Genomic DNA, 24636 nt, shown 5'->3' with positions numbered 1-24636 from the left:
GGAGTGAGGAGGAAAGGGCTGGCGTTTTCCTGTGGATCTGAACTTGCTTGTTTTTTAAAGACATGTGACGTTTCCTGGCTTGCGGTTCTTGGAAGTTTGTTTCCGTTGAAATTGCCATTCACGCATTTGCAGATATGTACTGACTCAGAAGTCTTTGTTGACTCAGTAAAATGAGGGAGCGCTCGCTGCAGCTTTTAGTGCCCTTGTAGCTTCCTCTCCTGTGCGCGCCTGCGGTTTTGATTTACAGGCACTGAAGGTCGTCTTGTGTGCCAAGCCCACCCCTGAGAGCCCGTGTTGCCACCGGCCCCACCGGTGTCTGTCCATCTGTGACTGCAGGCAGCCAGCCCCACGCTGCCCTCGGACAGTCTCAATGTGGCCGTGTGGGGTGATTCCCCACAGGAAGCCTCTTGCCTTCCTGAGCAGCCCTGCTCGGGCCTGCCATGGCCCCTGTGATCAGCACGTAAGGAGGGTGCAGGGATCCCGCGGTCTGCTGCTCTGGGCCCGCACGAGCCCCCACAGTGGGGAGGAACCACGTGGTCCTCAGGCACAGAACACGTGCTTTTGGCGTCTTCTGAAAATGAGGCCGTTTATTGCCTTCCCAGAGTCAGCTAGACGCCCCCCCACCAATAAGATCCTTAGGCCGAAGTTAAGGCAACTGCTCAGATTCTGGGCCCCCCTTGGCCTCCAAGAGCTCTCTGTGCCTCCAGGAGCCGCCCGCCTCTCCAGCCCCCGGCGTCCCGGGCAGCAGCTCCCAGGGGCTGGCTGAGGAGAGTGCCCAGCAGCGCGGGCCTTGGGGAGGGGCTGGTACCCAGTGTGGTGGGGGTGGGGGGCGTGCCTGGCAGCTCTGAACCAGCCCCTGTTGGCCCACGCTCCCCAGGAGCCTGTGTCGGGCAGTCACGGCCCTCAGAGGAGAGGACAGTGGGTCATAGGGGTGTGGGTCCCTCCTGTGACTCCAGCCCCGTTCCTGACTGGTGCCTCCATGCCAGTGCCCCCAGGGGTGAGCCTGGTCAGTCCCCAAGACGAGGGGTCAGGAGCGCAAAAGCCCTGTGGCCTCACTCTCCAGGAGCATCCACTCAGGCCACATCTCCCTCCCGACAAACGTCCCTGCGGACCGCCTACTGTATGGGAGTGCTTTCTTTCGGGGACCTTGCCTCCGGTGCTCCAGTGGTCCAGAGGATCATTAAGTCACAGCTTCTCAAACTTTAGACAGAAGGTGTCATTTATCAGAGCCTGCTCCCTGGGCCAGCAGGAGTGTCCCACACCCCACACTTAGAGGGCGTCAGCCGGACAGTCGGCCCAGAGTGGGCCTGAGCTGTAGGTTGGGGTGCTTGCTTCCCTCAACAAGGAAAGAGTCATGTTTACTCAAAAGGAAGCTCGGGGAGATGCCCCCGGGCACGCTGTGTGCATGCACAGTCGTCACCCCTGAGTGCAGGGCCACAGGCAGACAGTGGTGTTGGCCTCAGGAGAAGGATGGACACAGAGCAGGAGGAAGGGGAGCAGCACTTGGACCCCTCAGAGCAGCTGTTACTTTATGAGCCGGATTTTGTATGAAAGTGACTCACAACACCCTGGGCCAGACGTGGAGCCAGGCCTGGCTTCCGCCAGCTCCCAGGGTCCTGTTTCCCTGGAGCATTGGGAGATCGGCGCTCCCCTTCTCTTCCGGGACACGTGGTCACCCTTCCAGCCACTGAGGCGCTGCTGCAGCTTGCACTCTGCACCCTCTTAACCTTCAGACTCGACCTTGACTTTTCCAAACAGGAGCTGACTCTTGTTCCACTATTAGGCACAAGGTTTCAAGATCATTTTCTTACTGGGTTTTGAAGGCGAGAATTTAAAGGTATGAAGTGAAAGTAGCTGAGCTTCCCATATAAATGTGACGTTTCTCTTTCGTCACCCTGTCAGACAGTCAGAAGAAGGTTCCAGAAGACGACTGTGCTTCTCAAAACGGCGTCAACACTGCAAGAGGGTTCTTAGGAACGACTGGAAATAGAGTCCACAGAGAAAACTCTCTTCCAGAGTGGCTTCCTGCTGGCCATTTCAAATTAAAGTTTTACATTTTCAGTGGTTTTTCTGAAGACACTCAGGCCTTGGCCCTGCAGCTTTGAGAGCAGAGCCTACCGTGACCTCTGGGTGGACAGCAGCTGTCTGCCCGCTCCAACCATTTGCTTTTGGCCCCTGTCCCGACATGCCATTTGCAGACGTGGCCTGTCTGCAGGATCTGGGGGCCCCCGAGGCCACGGGGGAACAGGAGCACACCTTGTGTGTGAGCAGTCGCTCCTGGAGCAGGACTCCCGTCACTCAGCTGCACTGCCCCAGCCAGGCTATTTTCCAGTAGACGACCTTGCACAGAGGGGTCAGCGTTAACAGATGTTTAAGATTCTTTACCACGTCAGTTAGGGCCACACATTCTCTGTGGAACCTGAAATGTGGCGTTTAGCACCTTAGAAACGCTCGAGCCACCCGTCTGCCCGTCAGCCCGTGTACTAACGCAGGCCGTCTGCGTGGACGGGACTTGCTACGGCCAGTGCCTGTCGTGTCATCACAGGGTCCAGAGCAGCGCTCACACACCCCGGGCCCTCCTGGCAGTGGCTGGCAGAGCCACGGCCCCACACGGGCACTCCACAGCAGGGACCGAGGTCCGCACGCGCCACAGCCTCGAGTGTGGGGCTTACAGGCTTCCTGCCACGTGCCTGAGAACAGCTCCCCACAGATGCCCGCGCCTCATCTCCTGGCATCTGAGTTGCCACAACGGATGGAGGTATGACCTGCAACGTTTTCCTGCAGCTGACAGACTGAATGAAAACAACCGTCTAATGCCAGGTTGTGGTGCCTGTTGGTCTGGTCACTAGAGGAGGAGCTGGCGGTGTTTGCCGAACAGCAGGCACAGCCGTCACAGGGCTGGCTCTAGGACCCCGAGGGAGCACGCCCCCGCAGGAAGGGCCCTTCTGAGAAACAGCGTGGCGTTTGTTTGCGCACGGCCCACCCGCACGCCCCGGACACTAAACCCTCTCTCCATGGAGCACGGCCCCCGCTGCCCTGGCAGTGCTCTGAACAGGTGTAAACAGTGTACACGTCTGCCTGGGCAGCACATTCGTGTGCTGCTTTCAGGGGCTTTCTGGAACGTTTTCCCCGAATAAATTCAGTCCTCGCCATCCTAGTCCTCAGATGTGGAGCCCACAGATACAAGGGCAGCCGTGCCCGCAGCAACAATACCAGATGGTGGCTCTAACCACCCCCAGAAGCCAAACAGTGGATCCCAAATGAGCCACCCGCCCGTCGGCGCCCCCACCAAGCCCGCCCCTGCCCACCCTGGCCTGTCTGTAGGAGGCTTCAGTGCCACCACCAGCTCCTCACCTATCACCTTCTGCTGTTTAAAAATAAAGCCTTTGTGCGAGACCTTTTGGTAAACTGCACTACAAGCTTCCTGTGGGCAGCCTCGTGGAGGAGGGCTGCGTGCGGCGGGAGGGTGCTGGGGCGCCCCGTGGACTTGCTCTCAGGACCAGTGAGCGTGCGCGAGCCAGCACTCACCTGTGAGCAGACTCTGCACGCATTTTCTCCTTCTGACTGAAGAACAGTTGCTTCCCAGGGTGCCGTGGGTTTCTGCGGCATCGGCCGTCAGTGTTCGTGGGTCCCCTCCTTCTCGAGCCTCACAGCCTCTCTGGGGAGCGGGCTCTTCTACAGTCCAAGTAGCTGTGTTTGGGCAGACGTGACCTTGTGGGCTTGGCGTGGCGGGGGGGGACGTGGGGAAGTCACGTTATTTTAAGGTGGCTTAGCTGATTTTAAGTGTGTAATGAAAGCAGATGTTAATAAACCGGTTCTGTTTCTGTTCTACGTCATCTGGGTTTTCCAATGTTAGCGAACATTTGTCCATGTCCTAATCGGTGTGGTGTGAGCAGCCCAGAGGTCAGCTCTGCTGTCCGGCCTGGGGAGCCTGTCGCCAGAAGCCCAGGGTGGGTTCCCGGCTCCAGCTCCCCAGGACTCTGAGCTTGTCAATGTGAAACCGGCCGCCGCCGCCCTCAGGCCGCTGGGAGGAGGGCCGCGCTGTGGGGCCGAGGTGTGGGAGCACTCTACACTCACCTGCACACTGCACTTGTTAGGATACCTTAAGTTGCTTTTAATCACCAGTTAAATATCTTCTCTGAAATTTCTGCTTTAAGGTCATTGTCAAATTTGGCATTTAATAGTTACTACTTTCTCACAGAAAAACATTATAAATAAACCTTTGAGGATTTTTTAAAATAGGTAAGATAATTTTGTATTACAAAATGTTTGATGAAATAGAACAAGGTGAAAACTTGGCCTCCATGTAGTCAAGAGCAAACATTGCTTGAAGAAGGGAAAAACCTGAGAGTTAGTTGCTTTTGTGGTATGATTGTAGAACACCAGATTAAAGTCCTTGTAATGAACAATTCCGAGATGTAGAAAACCGCATGGGTGAGTCCGTGTGACCCAGCTTTCTGGCGCAGGGTCAGTGAATCAGCCTCAGCACACCCGCCCTCCTCCTCGGGGGCCTGCAGTCCCCTCCCTGCTCCGTGGCGGCCGATCTCCCGGGACCCCGAGCCCCGGGCCAGGCCGCCCTGGAGGCTCTCTGGGGAGCGGGTCACAAGCCGTGCCTGCCACTGTGGTCCCCAGAAGGGCCTGGTGGTGGTGCCTCCGCTCGGGTCCACCCTTCCTCATCAGCCCCGTCGCCCATTCACTTCCAGGCCTTTCCATGGAGCTTCCTCGGCCTTCTCCCTCCACCCAGAGGAGCCCGCCGGGCCTGAGCCCCCCGGGCCCGGCTGTGCAGGGCCCCAGCCCCCTCCTGGGCCCCGTCCTCGGTGACGCTGCTGGAGCCGGGATGGACGACCGGGAGGAGCCGAGACGCAAGGTGGGCGCCCCTGGGGGGCTTGCTGCTGAGAAGCGGGGCGGGGGGGGGTGCCCCAGTCTTGAGACCCTCCCCTTACCTCCGGGGACTTCCACAACACGATGGGCCTCCCCACTGCTCTCCCGGTTCCTGGTGTCCGTCGGTTCTGAGTGTGGGGCTGGATCCCGGAGACCTTGGCCTTGCCGCTCCCCGAACTGCTGGCTTCAGTTTAACAGTGGAAGAGCTGGGAGGAGGCCTGGGGGTCAGGGGAGCAGGGGCTGGTGGCAGAAGTGGTCCTGGAGGGGCGTCCCGGGGCTGGGCCTGTGGCGGAAGGTGAGGCCCCCGCCTGCATTTTCAGTCTTGGGCAGGCGTGAGGTTGGCAGGCAGAGCCGGGGACCGAGGAGAGACGCTGCTCGCCAGCGAGGCCGTGGCCTGAAGCAGGGGCGCCCTGGCCTCAGGGCCCCCCCAGCTTTAGGCAGGGAGCCCCAGTTTCCCTGATGACCCCCTCGGCAGGACTGGGGCTGCCTCTGTGTTCCTCAGCCCCGCGGTGGAGCGCAGGGTCTGGGAGCCTTGGCGTCCACCGGCCCAGCCCTGGGCTCCGGCATCAGCGTCTGGCTGCCCAGCTTGGGGGTGGAGGTGGGGGTGGGGAGCTATCCTGTCCTCCCCTGGAGCCCAGTGCCAGCTTGCTGCCTGAAACCCCTTCCCTACCAGCATCTCCCACTAACTGTGTAGAAGCTGGTGAGGCCCCACAGTACTGGGACGGCCTGAAACGGAGCTGGCACTCCCTTTCTAATGGGTGCGCCTCTGCCTGTTGGCGGGCTCCCCTCGGGCTCTGCGGGAACAAAGCATGGCCCCTCCCTCTGCCCTGACCTGGGCCCTGACCTTGGGGTATGTATGGCTGGCAGTGCAGCTGACGGTTTGCTTTCTCCCCACTGAGTTTCCTAGAAGCTGCTCTTTGATCTGGAAACCTGGGGCTGGCCCTGGCTACCCAGGCTGGCGTCCATGAGCCACTGCTGACCCCCCTGCTGCTGGCAGCCCCTCGTCACTAACTGGTGACACCTGCTGTATATGTCTGTGACCTCGGCAGTGATGCTGCCGTGGTTGTTTCCGGGCACCTCCACCTCCCAGCAACGCTCCCTCCTGGACGGGGCATTTCCCTGCAGGCTTTCTGGTCCTGACGGTCTCAGGCCCCAGGGAGAAGCCCCGGCCCCCAGCCTCCCTTTCCCAGCAGGCCTCAGACCCTGCCACGCTCCATCCCCAAGCTGACAGCCTGCAGTCCTCCACACTCTCACCTCCCCGACCCGCCTCGGCCGGACCTCCAGAGCGCGTGGGCCCCCTCACCCTGGCTCACCTCCCTTGCACCTCCCGAGCAGCCCCAGTTCCCAGACTCGCCTTGGGGCCAGCACACCATCATGTGCTCAGATAGGCCCCAAGGACCCTGCCTTCCTGCTGGCGACCACTTCTCTCACCTCGTGCCCGCTCCCCGCCTTGACCTCGGAGCGCCCGGCCGGCCGCCTGCCCACCACCCCACCTGCTCCCCGTCCTGTGCACTTTGCTGCCCAGACGGCTCACTTCCTCAGTAGCTGGAGTTGCTTCCTACCTGTTTCCTCCTGGGAGGCTGTCCACTCAAGGGCAGGAACCTCTGAACTTGGCACATCCCAGGTACCTGTTGCCACAGTTGACACGGGAGGGTCAGCCCCAAGCCTCCCACCTAGTGGAGGAGAAGAAACAGAGTAGGAAGCGTGGAGGAGGGCCATCAAGCAGAACTTGACTTGCTCGGGGTGGGCTGGGGCCCCGCAGGGGCAGACACAGCCCCCGGCCCCGGCGAGCACGAGTCCTGGGCTACTCGGGTGCAGCCGTGCCCTTCCCACTATGGAGGGTTCTGTTGCTGTGGACTTGTCCCTGAACATTTGTTTGATCCCCTTTACTGTAACGTTTGCTCTATTGTGGTGGTCTGGAACCCAACCCACGTGTCTCTGAGGTGTGCCTGTATTTATGTGTTCACCAGCTGCAGTCCTGGGAGTGACATCAGAACAATGATCTCATCACAAAATGAGTAATTAGTTCAGGGTATGCCACTGTGTAAGCAGCAATTATTTTCTCAAAAAGAATAACATAACAGAAGAAAAACATCTGAGGGAGATAAAACTGGGCTTATATTTTTACTCAGAAGTGACTCAGGAATTACATGTGAAGATCACACAGCGGTGTTAGTTTTAGCGGAAGAGATGGCGTGTTAGGCCCATCGGCGACACGGCCAGCAGACGTTAACGCATGTCTGCGCCCCTTGCAGTGCGTGCCTACGGACGAGGCGTATTTCATAACAAAGGAGATTCTCGCAACAGAACGAACATACCTGAAGGATTTAGAAGTTATTACTGTGGTAAGAAACCTAAATCCTTTGTTACTTTGATTTTTTGACTACTTCTTAAATCTAGGTCAGAGACAGAATCCCTCCTGATAAATTGCTCTTGGCCATCATGAAATCTGTGTGTGCATGTCTATGTGTGTTAAGTGTGAAAGTCGCTCAGTCATTTCCAACTCTTTGCGACCCCATGGACTATACAGTCCATGGAATTCTCCAGGCCAGAATACTGGAGTGGGTAGCTGTTCCCTTCTCCAAGGGATCTTCCCAACCCAGGGATCGAACCCAGGTCTCCCACATTGCAAGCGGATTCCTTACCAGTTGAGCCATATATGTTCTGTTAAATATATTTGCCTTAAAACATGTCTAGTCAGGTCAGTACTGGGTCCAATCTTTGTAAACCTGGCAACATATTCCTTTGAAGCTCTTCATCCAGAATTGTTTTCTTATATTGTGAAAACTGGGGTGATCAGCCGAGAGGTTGGCTGTATCACTGATTTGAGCTGTCCTCGTGGGGGCTCTGTGGTCAGGGCTGCATGTCCTAAGGTGTGAGGTTCCTGGGTCACCCCAAGCTCTTCCGGCAGTGGTTCCGGAGCACGGTGGTCAAGGCGGACGCCATGCCTGCAGACCTGATGACCTTGCTCTTCTCCAACATCGACCCCATCTATGAGTTCCACAGAGGCTTCCTTCGTGAGGTGGAGCAGAGGCTGGCGCTCTGGTAATGCCCCCTGCCCCCCTCCCCTAGCACCTCCCACCATCACTGCTCTCAGGAGCTTTCCAGCTTCGGGAAGTATTTCACAGAAGTCATTATTTCACTGAAACAGATCTTAGTAGATACATAAGTTGCTTTCTTTCATCCTGTTTGTTGTTCAGTCACTCAGTCATGTCCAGCTCTTTGCAACCCATGAAGTGCAGCCCCTGCCCTTCACCATCTTCCAGAGCTTGCTCAAACTCATAGTCTATCAAGTCGGTGATACTATCCAACCATCTCATTGTATGTCACCCCCTTCTCCTCATGACCTTAATCTTTCCCAGCATCAGGATCTCTTCCAGTGAGTCGGCTGTTCGCATCAGGAGGTCAAAGTATTGGAGCTTCAGCTTCAGCATCAGTCTTTCCAGTGAATATTCAGGGTTGGTTTCCTTCAGGATTGAATGGTTTGATCTTCTTGCTGTCTAAAGGACTTCAAGAGACTTCTCCAGCACCATACTTTGAAATCATCAATTCTTCAGCGCTCAGCCTTCTTTATAGTCCAACTCTCACACCCATACGTGACTACTGGAAGAACCATAGCGTTGACTATATGGACTCTCACACCCATACGTGACTACTGGAAAAACCATAGCTTTGACTATATGGACCAAAATGAAGTCCTTTTCATCATAACGAACTGGAATGCAAAAAGGAAGAAATCAAGAGATACCTGGAGTAACAGGCAAGTTTGGTCTTGGAATACAAAATGCAGCAGGGCAGACTAACAGAGTTTTGCCCAGAGATGCAGTGACCACAGCAAACACCCTGTCCCAACAAGAGATGATGCTACACATGGACGTCACGAGATGGCCAACACTGAAATCAGACTGATTATAATCTTTGCAGCCAAAGATTGAGAAGTTCTATACAGTCAGCAAAAACAAGACCGGGAGCTGACTGTGACTCAGATCATGAACTCCTTATTGCCAAATTCAGAGTTAAATTGAAGAAAGCAGGGAAAACCACTAGACCATTCAGATATGACCTAAATCAAATCCCTTATGATTATACAGTGGAAGTGACAGATAGATTCAAGGGATTAGATCTGATAGAGTGCCTGATGAACTATGGACATAGGATCATAACATTGTACAAGAGGCAGTGATCAAGACCATCCCCAAGAAAAAGAAATGCAAAAAAGCAAAATGGCTGTCTGGGGAGGCCTTACAAATAGCTGGGACAAGAAGAGAAGTGAAAGGCAAAGGAGAAAAGGAAAGATATATTCATCTGAATGCAGAGTTCCAAAGAATAGCAAGGAGAGATAAGAAAACCTTCCTCAGTGATCAATGCAAAGAAATAGAGGAAAACAGTAGAATGGGAAAGACTAGAGATCTCAAAAACTTAAGAGATACCAAGGGAAGATTTCATGCAAAGAGGGGCACAGTAAAGGAGAGAAATGGTATGGACCTAACAGAAGCAGAAGAGATTAAGAAGAGGTGGCAGGAATACACAGAAGAACTGTACAAAAAATGTCGGTCTGTCTCCATGACCCAGATAATCACGATGGTGTGATCACTCACCTAGAGCCAGACATCCTATAGTGCAAAATCAAAGGGGCCTTGAAGCATCACTACAAACAAAGCTAATGGAGGTGATGAAATTCCACCTGAGCGACTTCAAATCCTAAAAGATGATGTTGTTAAAGGGCTGCACTCAACATGCCAGCAAATTTGGAAAACTCAGCAGTGGCCACAGGACTGGAAAAGGTCAGTTTTCATTCCAATCCCAAAGAAAGGCAATGCCAAAGAATGCTCAAACTACCACACAATTGCACTCATCTCACATGCTAGCAAAGTAATGTTCAAAATTCTCCAAGCCAGGCTTCAACAATATGTGTGTGAATGGAGAACTTCCAGATGTACAAGGTGGATTTAGGAAAAGCAGAGGAACCAGAGATCAAATTGCCAATATCCATTGGATCATAGGAAAAGCAAAAGAATTCCAGGAAAACGTCTACTTCTGCTTCACTGAGTATGCTAAAGTCTTCAGCTGTGTGGATCACAACAAACTGTGGAAAATTCTTAAAAAGCTGGGAGTACCAGACCACCTGATCTGCCTCCTGAAAAATCTGTATGCAGGTCAAGAAGCAACAGTTAGAACCGGACATTGATCAATGGACAAGTTCCAAATTGGGAAAGAGGTACGTCAAGGCTGTGCTGTATATTGTCACCCTGCTTAGTTAACTTTTATCCAGAGTACATCACGTGGAATGCTGGGTTGGATGAAGCACAAGCTTCAATCAAGATTGCTGGGAGAAATATCAATAACCTCAGATATGCAGGCAACAACACCCTAGTGGCAGAAAGTGAAGAGGAACTAAAGAGCCTCTTGATGAAAGTGAAAGAGAAGAGTGAAAAAGCTGGCTTAAAACTCAACATTCAAAAAATGAAGATCATGGCATCCAGTCTCATCACTTCATGGCAAATAGATGGGGAAACAATTTATTTTCTTGGGTTCCAAAATCACTACAGATGGTGACTGCAGCCATGAAAGTAAAAGATGCTTGCTTCTTGGAAGGAAAGTTATGACCAACCTAGACAGTATACTAAAAAGCAGAGACATTACTTTGCTGGCAAAGGTTCATCTAGCCAAAGCTATGATTTTTCCAGTAGTCATGTATGGATGTGAGAGTTGGACCATAAAGAAAGTTGAGCACCAAAGAACTGGTGCTTTTGAACTGTGGTGTTGGAGAAGACTCTTGATAGTCCCTTGGACTGCAAGGAGATCAAACCAGTTCATCCTAAAGGAAATCAGTCCTGAATATTCATTGGAGGGACTGATGCTGAAGCTGAAACTCCAATACTTTGGCCACCTGATGCAAAGAACTGACTCACTGGAGAAGACCCTGATGCTGGGAAAGATTGAAGGTGGGAGGAAAAGGGGAAAACAGAGGATGAGTTGCTGGATGGCATCACCAACTCGATATAGACATGAGTTTGATCAAGCTCTGAGAGTTGGTAATGGACAGGGAGGCCTGGCGTGCTGCAGTCCATGGGGTCGCAGAGTCAGACACGACCAAGCGACTGAACTGATACGGACCTTGTTGACGGTGATGTCTCAGCTTTTTAATATGCTGTCTAGGTTTATTATAGCTTTTTTTCAAGGAGAAACCATCTTTTAAGTTCATGGTGGCAGTCCACCATCCACAGTGATTTTGGAGCCCAAGAAAATAGTCTGTCACTGTTTCCATTTTTTCCCTATCTCTTTGCCATGAAGTGATGGGACCAGAAGCCATGGTCTTAGTTTTTGAATGTTGAGTTTTAAGCCAGCTTTTTCACTCTCCTCTTTTACCCTCATCAAGAGGCTCTTTAGTTCCTCTTCCCTTTCTGCTATTAGGGTGGTGTCACCTGCATATCTGAGGTTATTGATATTTCTCCCATCAATGTTGATTGAAACTTGTGCTTCATCCAGCCCAGCATTTTGCATAATGTACTCTGCATAGAAGTTAAATAAGCAGGGTGACAATATACAACTCAGCCTTGACGTAATCCTTTCCCAATTCTGAACCAGTCTGTAGTTTTAAGTCCAGTTCTAACTGTTGCTTCTTGACCTACATATGGGAAGCAGGTAAGGTCTCTTGTACTCCCATCTCTTTAAGAATTTTCCACAGTTGTTGTGGTCCACACAGTCAAAGGCTTTAGCACAGTCAGCGAAGTTGTTTTCCTGGGACCCTTTTGCTTTTCCTGTGACCCAACTGTACTTTTTATAGTATACTCTGTGCTTTGGTGCACACTCAGTCACGTCTGACTCTTTAAGACCCTGTGGACTGTAGGCCGCCAGGCTCCTCTGGCCATGGAATTTCCCAGGCAAGAATACTGGAGCGGGTTGCCATTTCCTTCTCCAGGGAATCTTCCTGACCCACGGATCAAACCCACAGCTCTTGTGTCTCCTGGATTGGCAGGCAGATTCTTTACCACTGTACCACTTGGGAAGCCCTATGATTCAATGTATGTTGGCAATTTGATCTCTGGTTCCTCTGCCTTTTCTAAATCCAGCTTGTATATCTGGAAGTTCTCAGTTCATGTACTGTTGAAGCCTAGCTTGAAGGATTTTGACCATTACTTTGCTAGGATGTAAAATGAACACAATTGTGCGGTAGTTTGAACATTTTTTGGCATTGCCCTTCTTAGGGATTGGAATGAAAACAGCTTTTCCAGTCCTGTGGCCACTGATGAGTTTTCCAAATTTGCTGGCATATTGAGTGCAATGCTGTCAATAGCATCATTTTTTTAGGACTTGAAATAGCTCAGCTGGAATTCCATCACCTCCACTAGCTTTGTTTGTAGTGATGCTTCCTAAGGCTCACTTCACTTCACATTCCAGGATGTCTGGGTCTAGGTGAGTGATCACACCATTGTGGTTATCTAGGTCATGAAGACCTTTTTTGCATAGTTCTTCTGGGTATTCTTGCCGCCTCTTCTTAACGTCTTCTGCTTCTGTTAGGTCCATATCGCTTCTGTCCTTTATTGTGCCCATCTTTGCATGAAATGTTCCCTTGGTATTTCTCATTTTCTTGAAGAGATCTCTAGTCTCAGGAGATGATCCTTTTTTGCCTGGTCACTACCATTTCAATGATGGTCGAGATATGACAACAGACTCTGTCAAGTATGGCCTCCCCCTCGGAGCCTCTGGGTGCTGTCCTGAGCCTGGGACTAACCATCACACTAGCAGCTAGAGGTTCTCACAAGCTGTCCAAGGTTTTGACCTCATTTGTTCCTCTGCTCCAGGGAGGAATCTTCTAGCACCCAGGCCACAGGCAGTCACCAGCGCATCGGGGACATCCTGCTCAGGAACATGCTTCAGTTAAAGGTAGCACGGGCTTGTGTGAAGCTCTGGGCCTAGCAGCTGGTGGTGAGGACACCAGCTTCCTCCTCAGGACAGTGTTCTCCTTAGAACGACAAAAGGCAGGACAGACTTCCCCTCAGGTCAGCTCTGCCCTCAGGTCAGGACAGGAGCCCTTCTGAGCCGTGTTCCTCTCGGAGCGCTATTTCCATCAGGACGGGCTTCCCGCAGGTCAGTGCCCCCTCAGAGCAGAGCTCCCTTCAGGCCAGGTCCTCTTGGAGCTGCCTCCTCCACCCCAAAAGCATCCTCTTCAGGACACGCGTCCCTCAGGATCAACGGCGCCCCCCAGGGCTGCCTCCTGCCTGGCCAGGGTTCCCTCAGCCCGCGCCCCTCACAGCCGTGGGGCCGGTGCAGCTGCTCCCGCTGCGCTCGCGCCCCAATACAGGGAGCCCGAGGTACCAGCTTCACCTCCGGCTGCGCTGCCCGCGCTCCCAGCGCTGGGGCTCTGGCTGTCGCGCGACGCCAAGTGCTCCTCCTCGAGGCTTCCGGCCCCGCCCCGAGGCCCCGCCCCGAGGCCCCGCCCCGCAGTGGCCTGGGCGCCCCTTTTAGCCTTAAGGTGAGCGGGTTTCCCCCGGACGCGCCTCCGGGTTTTCGGTTCTCAGGGCGGGCTGTGAGTGCATCCCGGAGGCGGCATGAGCTTAGACCCACACGCGCGCGCACGGTTTGGTGGAGCTTACCTGGCCCGGCGGCCGCCTGTGCGTTCCGCTGAGACGCCGATTCAGGGGCAAGCCCCCTAGGGGCGCGGCTCCGAGGCGCTGATCCGGCGGAGCCGGGGCGCACGCCGCTGCTCAGCCCGTCCCGCCCGCAGGCGCTCACCAGCCACTTCCAGCGGCTACACGAGGTCCTGACGGAGCTGGAGGCAGCCAGCCGGCGCCTGCGGAGGCTGGAGGCACTGCGCCGCGACTTCGAGCTGCAGAAGGTCTGCTACCTGCCGCTCAACGCCTTCCTGCTGAAGCCGCTGCATCGCCTGCGCCACTACCGCCTGCTGCTGCGCCGCCTGTGTGCCCCGGGGCCCGGGAACCCCGACCCGCACAGCCAGGACCACGCTGACCTCCGCGGTGAGTGCCGCCTGGCGCCCCCGCCCCCGCCGGCGGGGCCCTTCCTGAGCCCGCCGGGGCAGGGGAGGGCCAGGCGGCTGCTTCTAAACCACAAACTCGGGGAACACGCTCCTGACCGAAGCATCTGACTCCGTGGACGCTGCCCTTTCTCACTTGTTAAAAGGACCAAAGAATAAACCCTGATGCTTGTGACCTCCAAATTGGACTCGCAGTTGCAGGGTAAACTTAGAGCAGGAAATCCCTGCCTCTCAGGTCAAGTCACCACTGTCACCAGACATGCTGGAGAGAACTCAGCAGCCCGTCCCTCCTCGGGTCTCCCATGTCCTGAGGACAGAACAGATGCTTTCTGATGTACAAGGCACAAAATGGACACTGTGGTGCCGACAGTGCCCTTCCTCTCCCTCCTGAAAGCAAGTGTTGTGTTTTTGCTAAAAAGGAGAGGGCACAATTGTCCCAATGGCTCTAAGCATTTTAAGGGAACCGTGAAAGAAGAGCCCATGTTACATGAAAGAAAGAAAAGAAAGAAAGTGAAGTCGCTCAGTCGTGTCCGACTCTTTGCGACCCCATGGACTGTAGCCCACCAGGCTCTCCGTGCATGGGATTCTCCAGGCGAGGATACTGGAGTGGGTTGCCATTTCCTTCTCCAGGGTATCTTCCCGACCCAGGGATCGAACCCAGGTCTCCCGCATTGCGGGCAGACGCTTTAACCTCTGAGCCACCATGATGAGGGCCCACAATATTAAAGAGCTGTTTCCAAAGTCTGTCCTGTCTCTTCACCTAGCCTGGGTGCTGCCTGGGAGCAGTTTGGGCTGCACGAGTCCAGGTTTCAGGACCCACACTTGCTTTCCAAGGCAGTCCTGTGAGGAGTTTGAGCTCAGCGTTCCTGGAATTAAAACCACCTTTAAAATGTCACAAGCTGGTCAGGGGAGGGTTTTGTTCCCCGCCACCCCAGCCCACCTGTCCCCTCCCCAGCCCACCTGCCCCTGCCCGTACTGAGGGGCTTCTCCACGCAGATGCCCTCCAGGCCATCACGGAAATGACCTCCACACTCCAGCACAGCCTAGTCCAGCTGGAGAACCTGCAGAAGCTGACAGAGCTGCAGCGGGACTTGGTCGGCATAGAGAGTCTCGTCGCTCCCGGCAGGGTGAGTGGCTTCTTTTGAGAATGGTTTTTGAGCTGGTTACTTCACTGTTTTTGACTGAGACATAACTTAGAGTGTGTGATTCCATTGTATTTTTTGTGTGTTCATGAGGTTGTGCCACGTCACCACTAATTCCAGGACATTTCCATTCCCTGAAAGAAACCCCATCCCTGTTCACAGTTGTCCCACCCCTGCTGCCTGGTCTGGCAGCTGCTGATGGGCTTCCTGTCTCTGGACGCCCCCACCCGGGGCGTTTCGCACGCAGGGAGCCTCAGTGTGTGGCCTTTTGTGTCTCGCTTCGTTCTCTCAGCGCAGTGTCTTCAAGGTTCATTCGTGTTGAGGGTGGAGGCTTCATTCCTTCTTGTGACTGAGGACTGAGGAACAGTGTTCCATCTCTGGAGACGGCGCATTTTGTTTATCTGCCATCTGGTGATAGACACTTTGGTCGTTTCCACTTTTTGGCCATTGTGAATAGTGGTTCTGTGAACACCATGTTCACATGTGGTGTGAACATGTGTTTTCAGTTCTCCTGGGCACACATGTATATACCTAGGAGTGTAACTGCCAAGTCACGTGGTCACTCTGTGTTTAACGTTTTGAGAAACTGCTGACGTTGTCCCCAGTGGCTGCAGCATTTTGCACACCCACCAGGAGTATGTGAAGGTTCTGATTTCTCCGTATCTTGTCTTTTTGACTTAGCCAAGCCGTTCTGACAGTATGCTGTGGCATCTCATCGTGGTTCGGCCTGCGTTCCCCTGACGGCTAACATCAAGCATCTTTCCTTGTGTTTACTGGCCATTTCTGTACCTCCTTTGGAGAAGTGCCTGTTCAGGACCTTTGCCCACCTTTTAATTGGGTTGTTTGTCTCTTCACTGTTGTGAGGTTCCCTCTCATCTCTGAATAACAGATCTTTACCAGAATATGACTTGCAAACTATGTCCTCCCGTTTTGTGGGTTCTCTTTTTGCTTTCCTGGTGGCATCATTTACAGCATGCAGGTTTTTTATTTAGCTGGTGTCTCATTTCTCTACTTTGTCTTTGGTCACTTGTGCTTTAGGTGTCATAGCTAAGAAACTATTGCCTAATCGAAGGGATGAAGATTTACCCATGTTTTCTTCTAAAAGTTGCTCTTACGTTTAGACGTGATCCATTTTGAGTTCACTTTTGTATATGGTGTGAGACAGGGGTCCAACTTCACCCCTTTCTAGGTGGGAGTACAGTTGTCCCAGCACTTTTGTTGAACTGTCTTTGCACCTTAGTCAAAAATCAATGGGCCGTGGGGTGAGTTTATTTTTGAACTTTCAGTTTAATTTTGTGGGTCTCTATGTCTACTGGGTTGCTTACTTTTTGTCATTAATAGCTTTTTCTTTGAAAAGAATCCACCTGCAAGGCAGGAGACCCCAGTTCAATTCCTGGGTCAGGAAGATCCGCTAGAGAAGGGATAGGCTCCAGAATTCTTGGGCTTCCTTCGTACCTCAGCTGGTAAAGAATCTGCCTGCAATGTGGGAGACTTGGGTTTGACTTCTGCATTGGGACGATCCCCTGGAGAAGGGAACAGCTACCACTCCAGTATTGTGGCCTGGAGAATTCCATGGACTGTATAGTCCACGGGGTTGCGAAGTCGGGCACGATTTTCATTTTCACAGTAGTGTTTAAGGATTGCATGCGGATGTTTTCTGCCTCCACACACACATGAGAGCGTGGGTGTATAAGTCCTGTTTTCTATTAGCCTCGTTAGAAGGTCCTGAGAATGTGGGGCCATGAACCTAAGGAACAAGACTGAAAGGGGAGGCCCTGCCCACCTGGAGCTGGGCTTTGACTGAAGCCAGGACGCCGTTCCCTCCCAGATCACCCGGCTCCCGGGGCTGCTCGCAGGGCTGGGGCTTTTGTTCCTGTGGTTTCTTCACATGCCCCCAGGAAGCTGTCACTAGACGGACACATAAACAGTAACAGCCCACAGAGAAGGGGTGAGGGCGGGCTCCCCAGAGACCAGGCCACTGCTGCTGTGACAGAGACCTGCTCTCATCACACCGGGGTGCCCGGCCTCCCCGGCAGACAGCATGTCACTTATTTGAGGAGCAGGGCTGTGAGCTGTATGTAGCCGATGAGGTCCTAGGGTGTGCGAAGCGCCAGGGCGCAGGACTGTGGCAGGCTGCCCACCAGTGCTAGGGCACAGGCGCTGGAGTTGCGGGCTCTCTGGGGGCCATGGGGCTGGTCTGCGGGCAGGAAGGCGAGCCTGCTGGGGGCCCCTCCTCCTCCGTGGGGCTGGCCCCTGGCTCGGACCAGGATTTCTGCATCAAGGTCTCCTTCTTATGCTCTTGCTCAGTGCATCTGAGGGCTGCTAAGGCTGGAGTCCTGTGGGGTGTTCTCGGTTCACAGCCCTCACTGCCCCCAGAAATAGTCCACAGCGACTGCCCAGGGTCCACAGGCCGACCCTCCAGCCACAGCACAGGCTGTCAGGGATGTCTGATGCCTGTGCCCCCGAGGCAGGGGTGGGGCCTGGCCTGGCAGTGAGGGGCCTGAGTCCTGGGGGAGTGGGCTGCGGGACACAGGGGCCCCTCCACCAAGCTCAGACCACTGGAAGGTCTCACCCCAGCCAGGGCACCTTCATGGAGGAATCCTCTGGTCAGGCCCCAGGGTGACCTCTCACAAGTCCCCTGTGATCTTTGGTGGGAACCAGGTGTCCCGTGCTCCTCCTGCCATTCTCTAGCTGCCCCGCCCGGCTTTCCCCAAAGCCGAACTCAGGTCATCTCCGTGGCAGAACCTTCCAGAAGCACAGCAGTGCCAGCCCTCAGCACAGCCAGCCTGCGGCGGCTCAGACATGGGGCACTGGGTTAACCAGCACCAGGCAGGACGCGGGGGACCCCGGGGAGCAGGCAGGAGGGAGGAGGCTGGAGCGGCAGGCAGGCTCCCAGGCAGGAGGGCACCACAGAAGGGCCATCTGCTAGGTGCCTTGGGCCAGCACTCGGGACCCCCTGTCTTCTAGGAGCTCATCCGCGAGGGCTGCCTCCACAAGCTCACCAGGAAGGGACTGCAGCAGAGGATGTTCTTTCTGGTAGGTCGGCAGGCACCGTCCGGGCGGGGCCGAGCCATCGGGGGCCATGAGGGACGCCCCGGGCCAGCCCCTCTCCTGGTTCTGGGCACTGGGCACCTGTGTACAGGCCGAGCAAAAGCAGTAAGGTAGAGAAACCCACACAGCCGCGCGGCAGGGACACTCTGCTCACGCCAGTCCGCAGGGCCTGAGGCCTCTGGAAGTCCCTGCTGCCGGTCCCGCTGACCAGTGCCTCCCTCTCGCCGGGTTGGTGGATTTGCCCCCTCCTGCGGGAGGGCCTCTCAGGACCGCCACCTGACTCCTCCGCCAGCACAGCAGGCGCTGGCCCAAGGCCTGCTGTTCACGTGGCTACTGGTCACCTCTGGTCAAAATGACAATGGAGTGGAACCCCAAAAAATCCCTTTTTAGCAAAAATCTCCAGCAAAATGACCACACTTGAGCCCTCAGAGTGAGGCTGGTCTGAGTGTGGATGCCTGTTTTTAGAACTTGCTCATCTAAAGCTCTGAACCCTCAGTTCTCTGACATGCTGCTGTACACGAGCAGAGACGCCGCGGGGAGCAGCCACTTCCGGACCCGGGGCCTCCTCCCGCTGCGCGGCATGCTGGTGAGTGCGCGGCGCGGGCCAGGCCAGGCTGACAGCCGCTTCTCGCAAACTCTCACCTGCTGTGGCTGCCGTCCGCGTCCGCGGGGCTCTCACGGCCGCACCACCGATCACGCCCACCAGCACCCGCAGGACCAGGCCCAGGTCCTCTAGCACTCCCCCTGCCAATCCCAGGGAGCCCTGTCCTTCGGCGGGAGAGCCCACAGAAAGCCTGGGCCGGGCGCTGGGGCCACGGCACTGTTGGAGGGATGGGGCTGACAGTGCGTCTGAGAGAGAAAGCTAAACCCCTCATCCCTAAGATGCTGGGTGCTTTATTCCTTGATTTTATTTGTCAATCTCTTCTCTCAAAAGGATGATTTTGGTTCCTTGTGGAGCCGTAATCTGCTGTTTTACACTCACAGCGTTAAGGTGGCGACACAGACACCACCGCCCGGACGTGTGGAAAGGGGGGCTGAGGCCAGCATTGGGCCCGGGGCCGCTCCCAAGTCCTGCGTGTGGCTGGGTGACGAGGCACACGCCCCACGCACAGTGCTGTTGCGGGCCTGGGCCACTCACCCGCAGTCACAGGGCAGCATGGGGCGTGGACGCTGACGAGCAAGCTGCCTTGTCCTGACGTGATGTGGTCTGTTCTCTCCGCGGTCACTGATTTTTGTGGTGAGACAGCCCTGCAGACACTGACTCCCTCCCATGCGAATCTCCCTCCAACCTGGAACCCATCTGGGGACTGGCAAACATGGGCGGCCGCGTTCAGGCTTCTGCCATGAGGACTTGCTTTTGGGCAGCAAGCCCCTCTCACTGCAGCCCCGCCAGGCCCCGTCCGCTGCGGGAGGTGGGTGGGCTCCCGTGTCAGTCCACCCCCCAGGAGTCTGCTCTGTCCTCAGCCACGCTCTCCCTCATGGCGTCTGGCCCTTCGTGCCACCCTCTGCACGCCGGGCACACACCTCCTTCGAGACAGTGCCAGAACCTCCCAGATGTCTCTGACATTTGTTCAGCTTTTCCAATTCTCAGCATGAAGGGGTCAGTTTCAGTGGCTTCACCCGCCATCCCCAGAAGCAGATGCCCTCTGTTCTGAAGTATGAAAGTAATGTCTTCATTAGAAAAAAGCTGAAAATGCCCAGTGGAAATCACTGCTCGCCCTGCTTTCCGGCAGTGAGTGCTGCAGGCCTCTGGCCACCACCTGGGAGCATGCGCTGCAGGCTGTCTGCGACCGGTGCTGGCTCTGCTCGGCAGCTCAGCTCAACAGCCCCTGCTTTCACTAGTGGCTCCAGAGTCCTGAACACTGGACCAAGGAGCCAGGCCCCAGCTCATCTAACCAGTTCCCTGCACTGGACACCTTGCTGTGTCTAGATTTTCAGGATGAGAAACAGCACCGCCGTTTTTGTCTTTCAACACATCCTTAGTTACGTCCTTGAGATAAATCGTGTGGGCCAGGGGCACTCTTGACCGTTAACGCTCCGCGGCTGCAGGAGCAGCTGGCTGGGTAGCCTTCCCACCAGGTGCATCTGCACTTGCCTCTGCCCCAGCCCTGGGCATCACCCCACCTTCCAGTGTGGGGCACAGGTCATGCAGTTTGTGGGGCGCTTCTAAACCTTCTAGGCCTCGGGTGCTCGCCAGGTCAGTCATTCCTTTCACTCTGCCTTCAGTTTGGTTTTACCTCAAATTTAAACTCCATCCAGACAGATCGCTTGTCTGTCTTGTTCCTAGACCTGCACGCAGCATGAAGGCCCTACTTTGTTGGAGTGAAGGTCGCTGTTTGCAGTCAGGCAGTCTGTCCATCTTTTCCTCTGGGATTTCTATCTTTGCGACGGGCTCAGAGTCTTTCCCACGCTAGGATTGTGTTGCTAGCTTCTTTCCTGGTACACTTAAGTGTTTTATTTTTCTTTGTAACTAATCTGCCTAAAATTTGTTGTTTTAGATGTTTTTAGATGGAGATGTAACATTTTCTTCTTATATCAGCTTTCCCATTATTTGTTGAATCCATTTTTTTCACTGATCCCAAGGCTACCTTGATCATATAAGATTCTTGTCTTTGCACTTGGATTCTGGAGGTTCTGTTCCATTTCTGTCTACATGCCTGTCATTGGTGGTCCGTCACCGCATCAGTAAGTTCCTTCTCATATCTGTCCTTCTGTTTAAAAAGTTCTTTGCTAATCTCAAGTATTTAATTATTCTAAGTAAACTTCGGAATCATCTGGATGAATTCCTTCAAGAAACACAAATGAGATTTCTGTTGAATTGTATTAAACTTATTTAACTGAGAGGAGGTGCCATCCTGATAAACCTTGTCCTGCTGGCTGCCGCTGCTCATGTTAGATTCCGACCTGCAAGTCTCGCGTGGAGCGCCCTGGCTGGCGTCCCGTGGGGCGGTGGTGGTCGCCTGTAACCAGCTAGTCCTGGGGACAGACAGCCCGCGCTCACTCCTGACTGTGGAGGGAAGGCTGGCAGCCCCTGGCTGGTGGACAGTCACTCCCTGTCAGCAGTGTCTTCTGCTAGTCTCCGCGAGGTCTGAGACACGCAGGACTCTGGCAGAGGCGCTCCGGCACGTGGAGACTCTTCCCCTGTCTCTGTGACACAGTGGATTCTCAGTCAGCTTCGTAACGTCAAACCGTCCTGCATTTCTGGAACCACCTGGCTTGGTATAGGACGATGTCTTGTCTCTGCCTTTAGGTCCAACTAGGGAAAACTTTTTCCTGGAGTTATTTAATCCTTTATCATCAAGGTTAGTCTGTGTGGTTTTTCTGAGTCTTTGATAGGTTTTGCTATCACTTTATATCATGAACTGTCTGACTCTCATTTCAACACAATGCTCAACGCCTTTTCCTGTGCTTGATTTTCAGCTCATAGTGCTCGACCCACCGGTGAGTAGTTGGGTGCCTGTGGCCCTCAGCTCGTTCGCCTGGGTGGCAGGGCCCCTCCATGGGGACCCCGGTGCGCCCCATAGCCCATGGTAGTCAGCAGGACCTGGCGCACACCCACGTCCAGCTGCAAGCTCGGGTCCCGCCAGCCCCGCTCCTGGTCCAGACCCCCACTCTCCGCCCACAGGTGGAGGATCGGGAGAGTGAATGGTCTGTTCCACACTGTTTCACCATCTACGCGGCTCAGAAGACCATCGTGGTGGCGGCCAGGTGAGGGCCATTGTTCCCCGTCTGCTTGTGGGTCCCTGTGCCGTGCGTGTTGCAGTCACCGGGAGCACTGCTTCAGGGGAGCAGCTTCACCCTCGGTGGGAGTGTGTGGCTTCTGAGACCATCCCCAGGACGGCCCGGTACCGCAGGCTGCCCCCTGCCCCAGAGCTGGGCACCAGGAGGCCGCCTGGGCCACAGCACAGGACCATTGGACATTTCCCTGCCCCGAGTAACATCCCCGGGAAGGAGACCCAAGCTCCGGATGGCCTGTGCGGGCCCTCCGTGGGGATCGGCACTCAGCTGTGCCTGGCCCTGTGACTCCCAGAGGAGGGCCTGGGGCCTGCCACACCCTGCGGGGTCCTGGCTGGCGTCGGAGCATAGGGCACTCACCTCCCACCAGGAGACCTTGGCGGCTTAACTGTCACCCAGGCTCCAGGCGCCCATTTCCGCACAGCACCAGAGCCTTAAAATCCCGTGATTCAGGAACATAACACGATGTGGGCCAGCCCCAGCCAGCATGACGGGTCAGGCTGGGCCGTCAGCAGCACCACCAGCCCTCGGGACCCACAGCACAGGGTGCTCGTGGGCGGACAGGCCCCCCCGACTCCCTGCCCCACTGCGGAAGGGGACCCTGCCCGGCGGCTGAGCCTCAGGCCTCCCCACAGCACCTGGCTAGAGAAGGCCAAGTGGCTGCAGGACCTGAACGCAGCCATCGACACAGCCAAGACCAGCAGCACCCCAGCGCCCCCGGCCAGCATGCTGTGCCCCCTACCCCGCGGTGAGTGCTGGCCAAGCCCCCGGAGACTGAGGCGGCTTTCTGGGGGCGGGGCTGGGGCACCTGGCCAGCCCACCCGCTATGCCTGCGTGCCCTCCTTCCACGGGGCACGTTTGGGGGGCAGCAGGCGTGGGTACTCTGACAGGGCAGCGTGTGGCCGGGGTTCACATATCCTCAGCCAGGGCTGGCCTCTCCCCAGGGTCCCCTGACGAGGCCTCCCTGGAGCCGGAGTCCGAGGACAAGGCTGGCGGGGCCCGGAGCTCCATGGCGGGAAGGGGCCAGCACCGCACCAGTACCACCACACACGTGTGCTGGTGCCGCCAGACCAGCGTGTCCAGGGCCGACCACAGTGCAGCCATTGAGGTACAGCTGAGCACCGGGTGCCCCTCTGCTCCCTCCCTGCAACAGCACCCAGCTGGCCTCCGCGCCCCTCAGCGTGGAGCCTGGCTTGTCAGGCCTGTGGGCGCGCCCCCAGAGCAGATGGGGGCCGGGCCAGGGAGCGAGCGGGCAGCTCACAGGGACCTGCCGGACGGGAGGTGGTCTGGGCACCCCTCTGCCATCTGTGCCAACCCCAGGGTCTGAGGTGCGGGGCCCCGGCCTGAGGAGCAGCCTGTGCCGTCCATGGGCTCAGGTTGGGGACCACGCCCACGACACCCAGTGAGGACATGGCACCAGCGGGCAGCATGAGGGGCGCTGCCAAAGGGCACGTGGGCTCCACGCCCTCAGCCTCTGGGTGGGCGCCACTGTGGGCCCGTCCCCATGTTATGGGGCACTGGGGACAAGGAGCACTGCGCTCGGCCAGCCTCTCCCCGCCCACTGGACCATTAAGACAGCGGCAGAGCAGGGGAGGCGCCACGTCGCTGCCCCGCAGAGCACAGGGAAGCCTGGGGGCGGCCCTGCAGGTCAGAACCATCAGGGCAGCCTTCTGGGGCCAGTGGTCCTGGGACACATGTCCACGGACATTTCTTTTCGGAACTAGCTCTCTGGATATCTGCTGAGAAAGTTTAAGAATAGCAGTGGCTGGCAGAGGCTCTGGGTGGTCGTCACCAATTTCTGCCTGTTCTTCTACAAAACTCATCAGGTGGGTGGTGGCTCTGCCTGCAGGCACTGCGACCCCACGGAACCCACCTCTGGGTGGGCAGGGGCTGGGCGCCTGCCAAGTAAGCACGCCCTATCACCTTCCAGGACGACCACCCACTGGCCAGCCTTCCGCTGCTGGGCTACAGCGTGAGCCTCCCCAGGGACGCTGACGGCATCCATAAGGAGCACGTCTTCAAGCTCCAGTTCAAGTCCCATACCTACTTCTTCCGGGCTGAGAGCAAATACACGTTTGGGAGGTAACTGCAGAGGCGCCCGGGCCCCCAGTCCCGCCTCGGGCCAGCCACGCCCACTGAGGACCCTACGCTCATTGCCTGGGTCTGGAGGGGCTGCCGAGTGCTGCTGCTGGAGTTCAAGGGGCCCTTCTCTCTTGACTTGGGGTCGTTCTTGGGAAGGTGTTGGGGCACAAGCCCGCTGATCTGAGGGCCAGAGCACGCCCGGCCTCCTAGGCAAGCAGCTGGTGGGGCGGCTCTGACCTCTGCGCCTCCTCCCAGGTGGATGGAGGTGATACAGAGAGCAAGCGCCTCAGCTGAGTGGGCCGGGACCCCCGAGGAGGCCTGAGGCGACCCTGCCCAGATGCAGACAGCCAAGCAAGCAAGGCCGGCACGCACCTGACTGCTCGTCCACCCAGGAGATGTGGCAGGCGGACCCCCCAGCAGCACCCAGCAGGGAGTGCCCCCCAGGACGCAGCCAGCGCCTGGGCTCTGCGGGGCGCCGGGAGAGCGCACAGGGGAAGCAGGCCCTCTCTGTGCGGGCGAGGCTGGTGCTGCCCCGCCCTCACCCACCTGCCCTCCTCCCGGGCCAGGCCTCCCATCACGCTGTGTGACGTGGGGGGTTCAGGCACAGAAGCCTCTCGGTGCCCCGCAGCCCACACTTCTGCCAAGTGGACAGCAAGCCCCACTAATCTATCATCCCAAGGAGTGTACGGTGCTCACACATGGAGTGGCTGAGAATAAAGGGTCTCCCCCAGTCCCGTGTGCTGCCTCCCC

General features: G+C 56.0%; 1 protein-coding gene and 1 long non-coding RNA gene across 6 annotated transcripts in view; one reads left to right on the top strand and one right to left on the bottom strand.

Moving 5' to 3' along the window:
- FARP2 (FERM, ARH/RhoGEF and pleckstrin domain protein 2) overlaps nt 1–24621 on the top strand; it is a 100607-nt gene extending 75986 nt beyond the window's left edge. For 2 of the 5 annotated variants that reach the window (XM_055404085.2, XM_088835028.1), the window contains exons 14-28: nt 4704–4867; nt 7137–7226; nt 7793–7926; nt 12687–12768; nt 13610–13859; nt 14873–15003; nt 17986–18054; nt 18566–18655; nt 21490–21510; nt 21695–21777; nt 22440–22552; nt 22749–22912; nt 23529–23630; nt 23735–23886; nt 24142–24621. In XM_055404085.2, the coding sequence (XP_055260060.2) occupies nt 4704–4867; nt 7137–7226; nt 7793–7926; nt 12687–12768; nt 13610–13859; nt 14873–15003; nt 17986–18054; nt 18566–18655; nt 21490–21510; nt 21695–21777; nt 22440–22552; nt 22749–22912; nt 23529–23630; nt 23735–23886; nt 24142–24208 (1712 nt within the window). In that variant the 3' untranslated portion in view covers nt 24209–24621. The remainder of the gene's footprint in view (nt 1–4703; nt 4868–7136; nt 7227–7792; nt 7927–12686; nt 12769–13609; nt 13860–14872; nt 15004–17985; nt 18055–18565; nt 18656–21489; nt 21511–21694; nt 21778–22439; nt 22553–22748; nt 22913–23528; nt 23631–23734; nt 23887–24141) is intronic. The other 3 variants (XM_088835029.1, XM_088835030.1, XM_088835031.1) reach the window with 3 other exon arrangements.
- Nucleotides 5091–13599, bottom strand: LOC148777955 (uncharacterized). Its single transcript, XR_016037148.1, has 3 exons — nt 13479–13599; nt 6444–6554; nt 5091–5164 (listed from the first exon to the last, which is right to left on the bottom strand). It is a non-coding gene; the product is annotated as an uncharacterized LOC148777955 (long non-coding RNA).
- Nucleotides 24622–24636: the final 15 nt, after the last annotated feature.

This window comes from Moschus berezovskii, chromosome 4, assembly GCF_049115385.1.
Source record: "Moschus berezovskii isolate FMDL1 chromosome 4, NW_MosBer_1.0, whole genome shotgun sequence".
Taxonomy (NCBI): domain Eukaryota; kingdom Metazoa; phylum Chordata; class Mammalia; order Artiodactyla; family Moschidae; genus Moschus; species Moschus berezovskii.
This window is presented reverse-complemented; position numbering and strand designations above follow the sequence as displayed.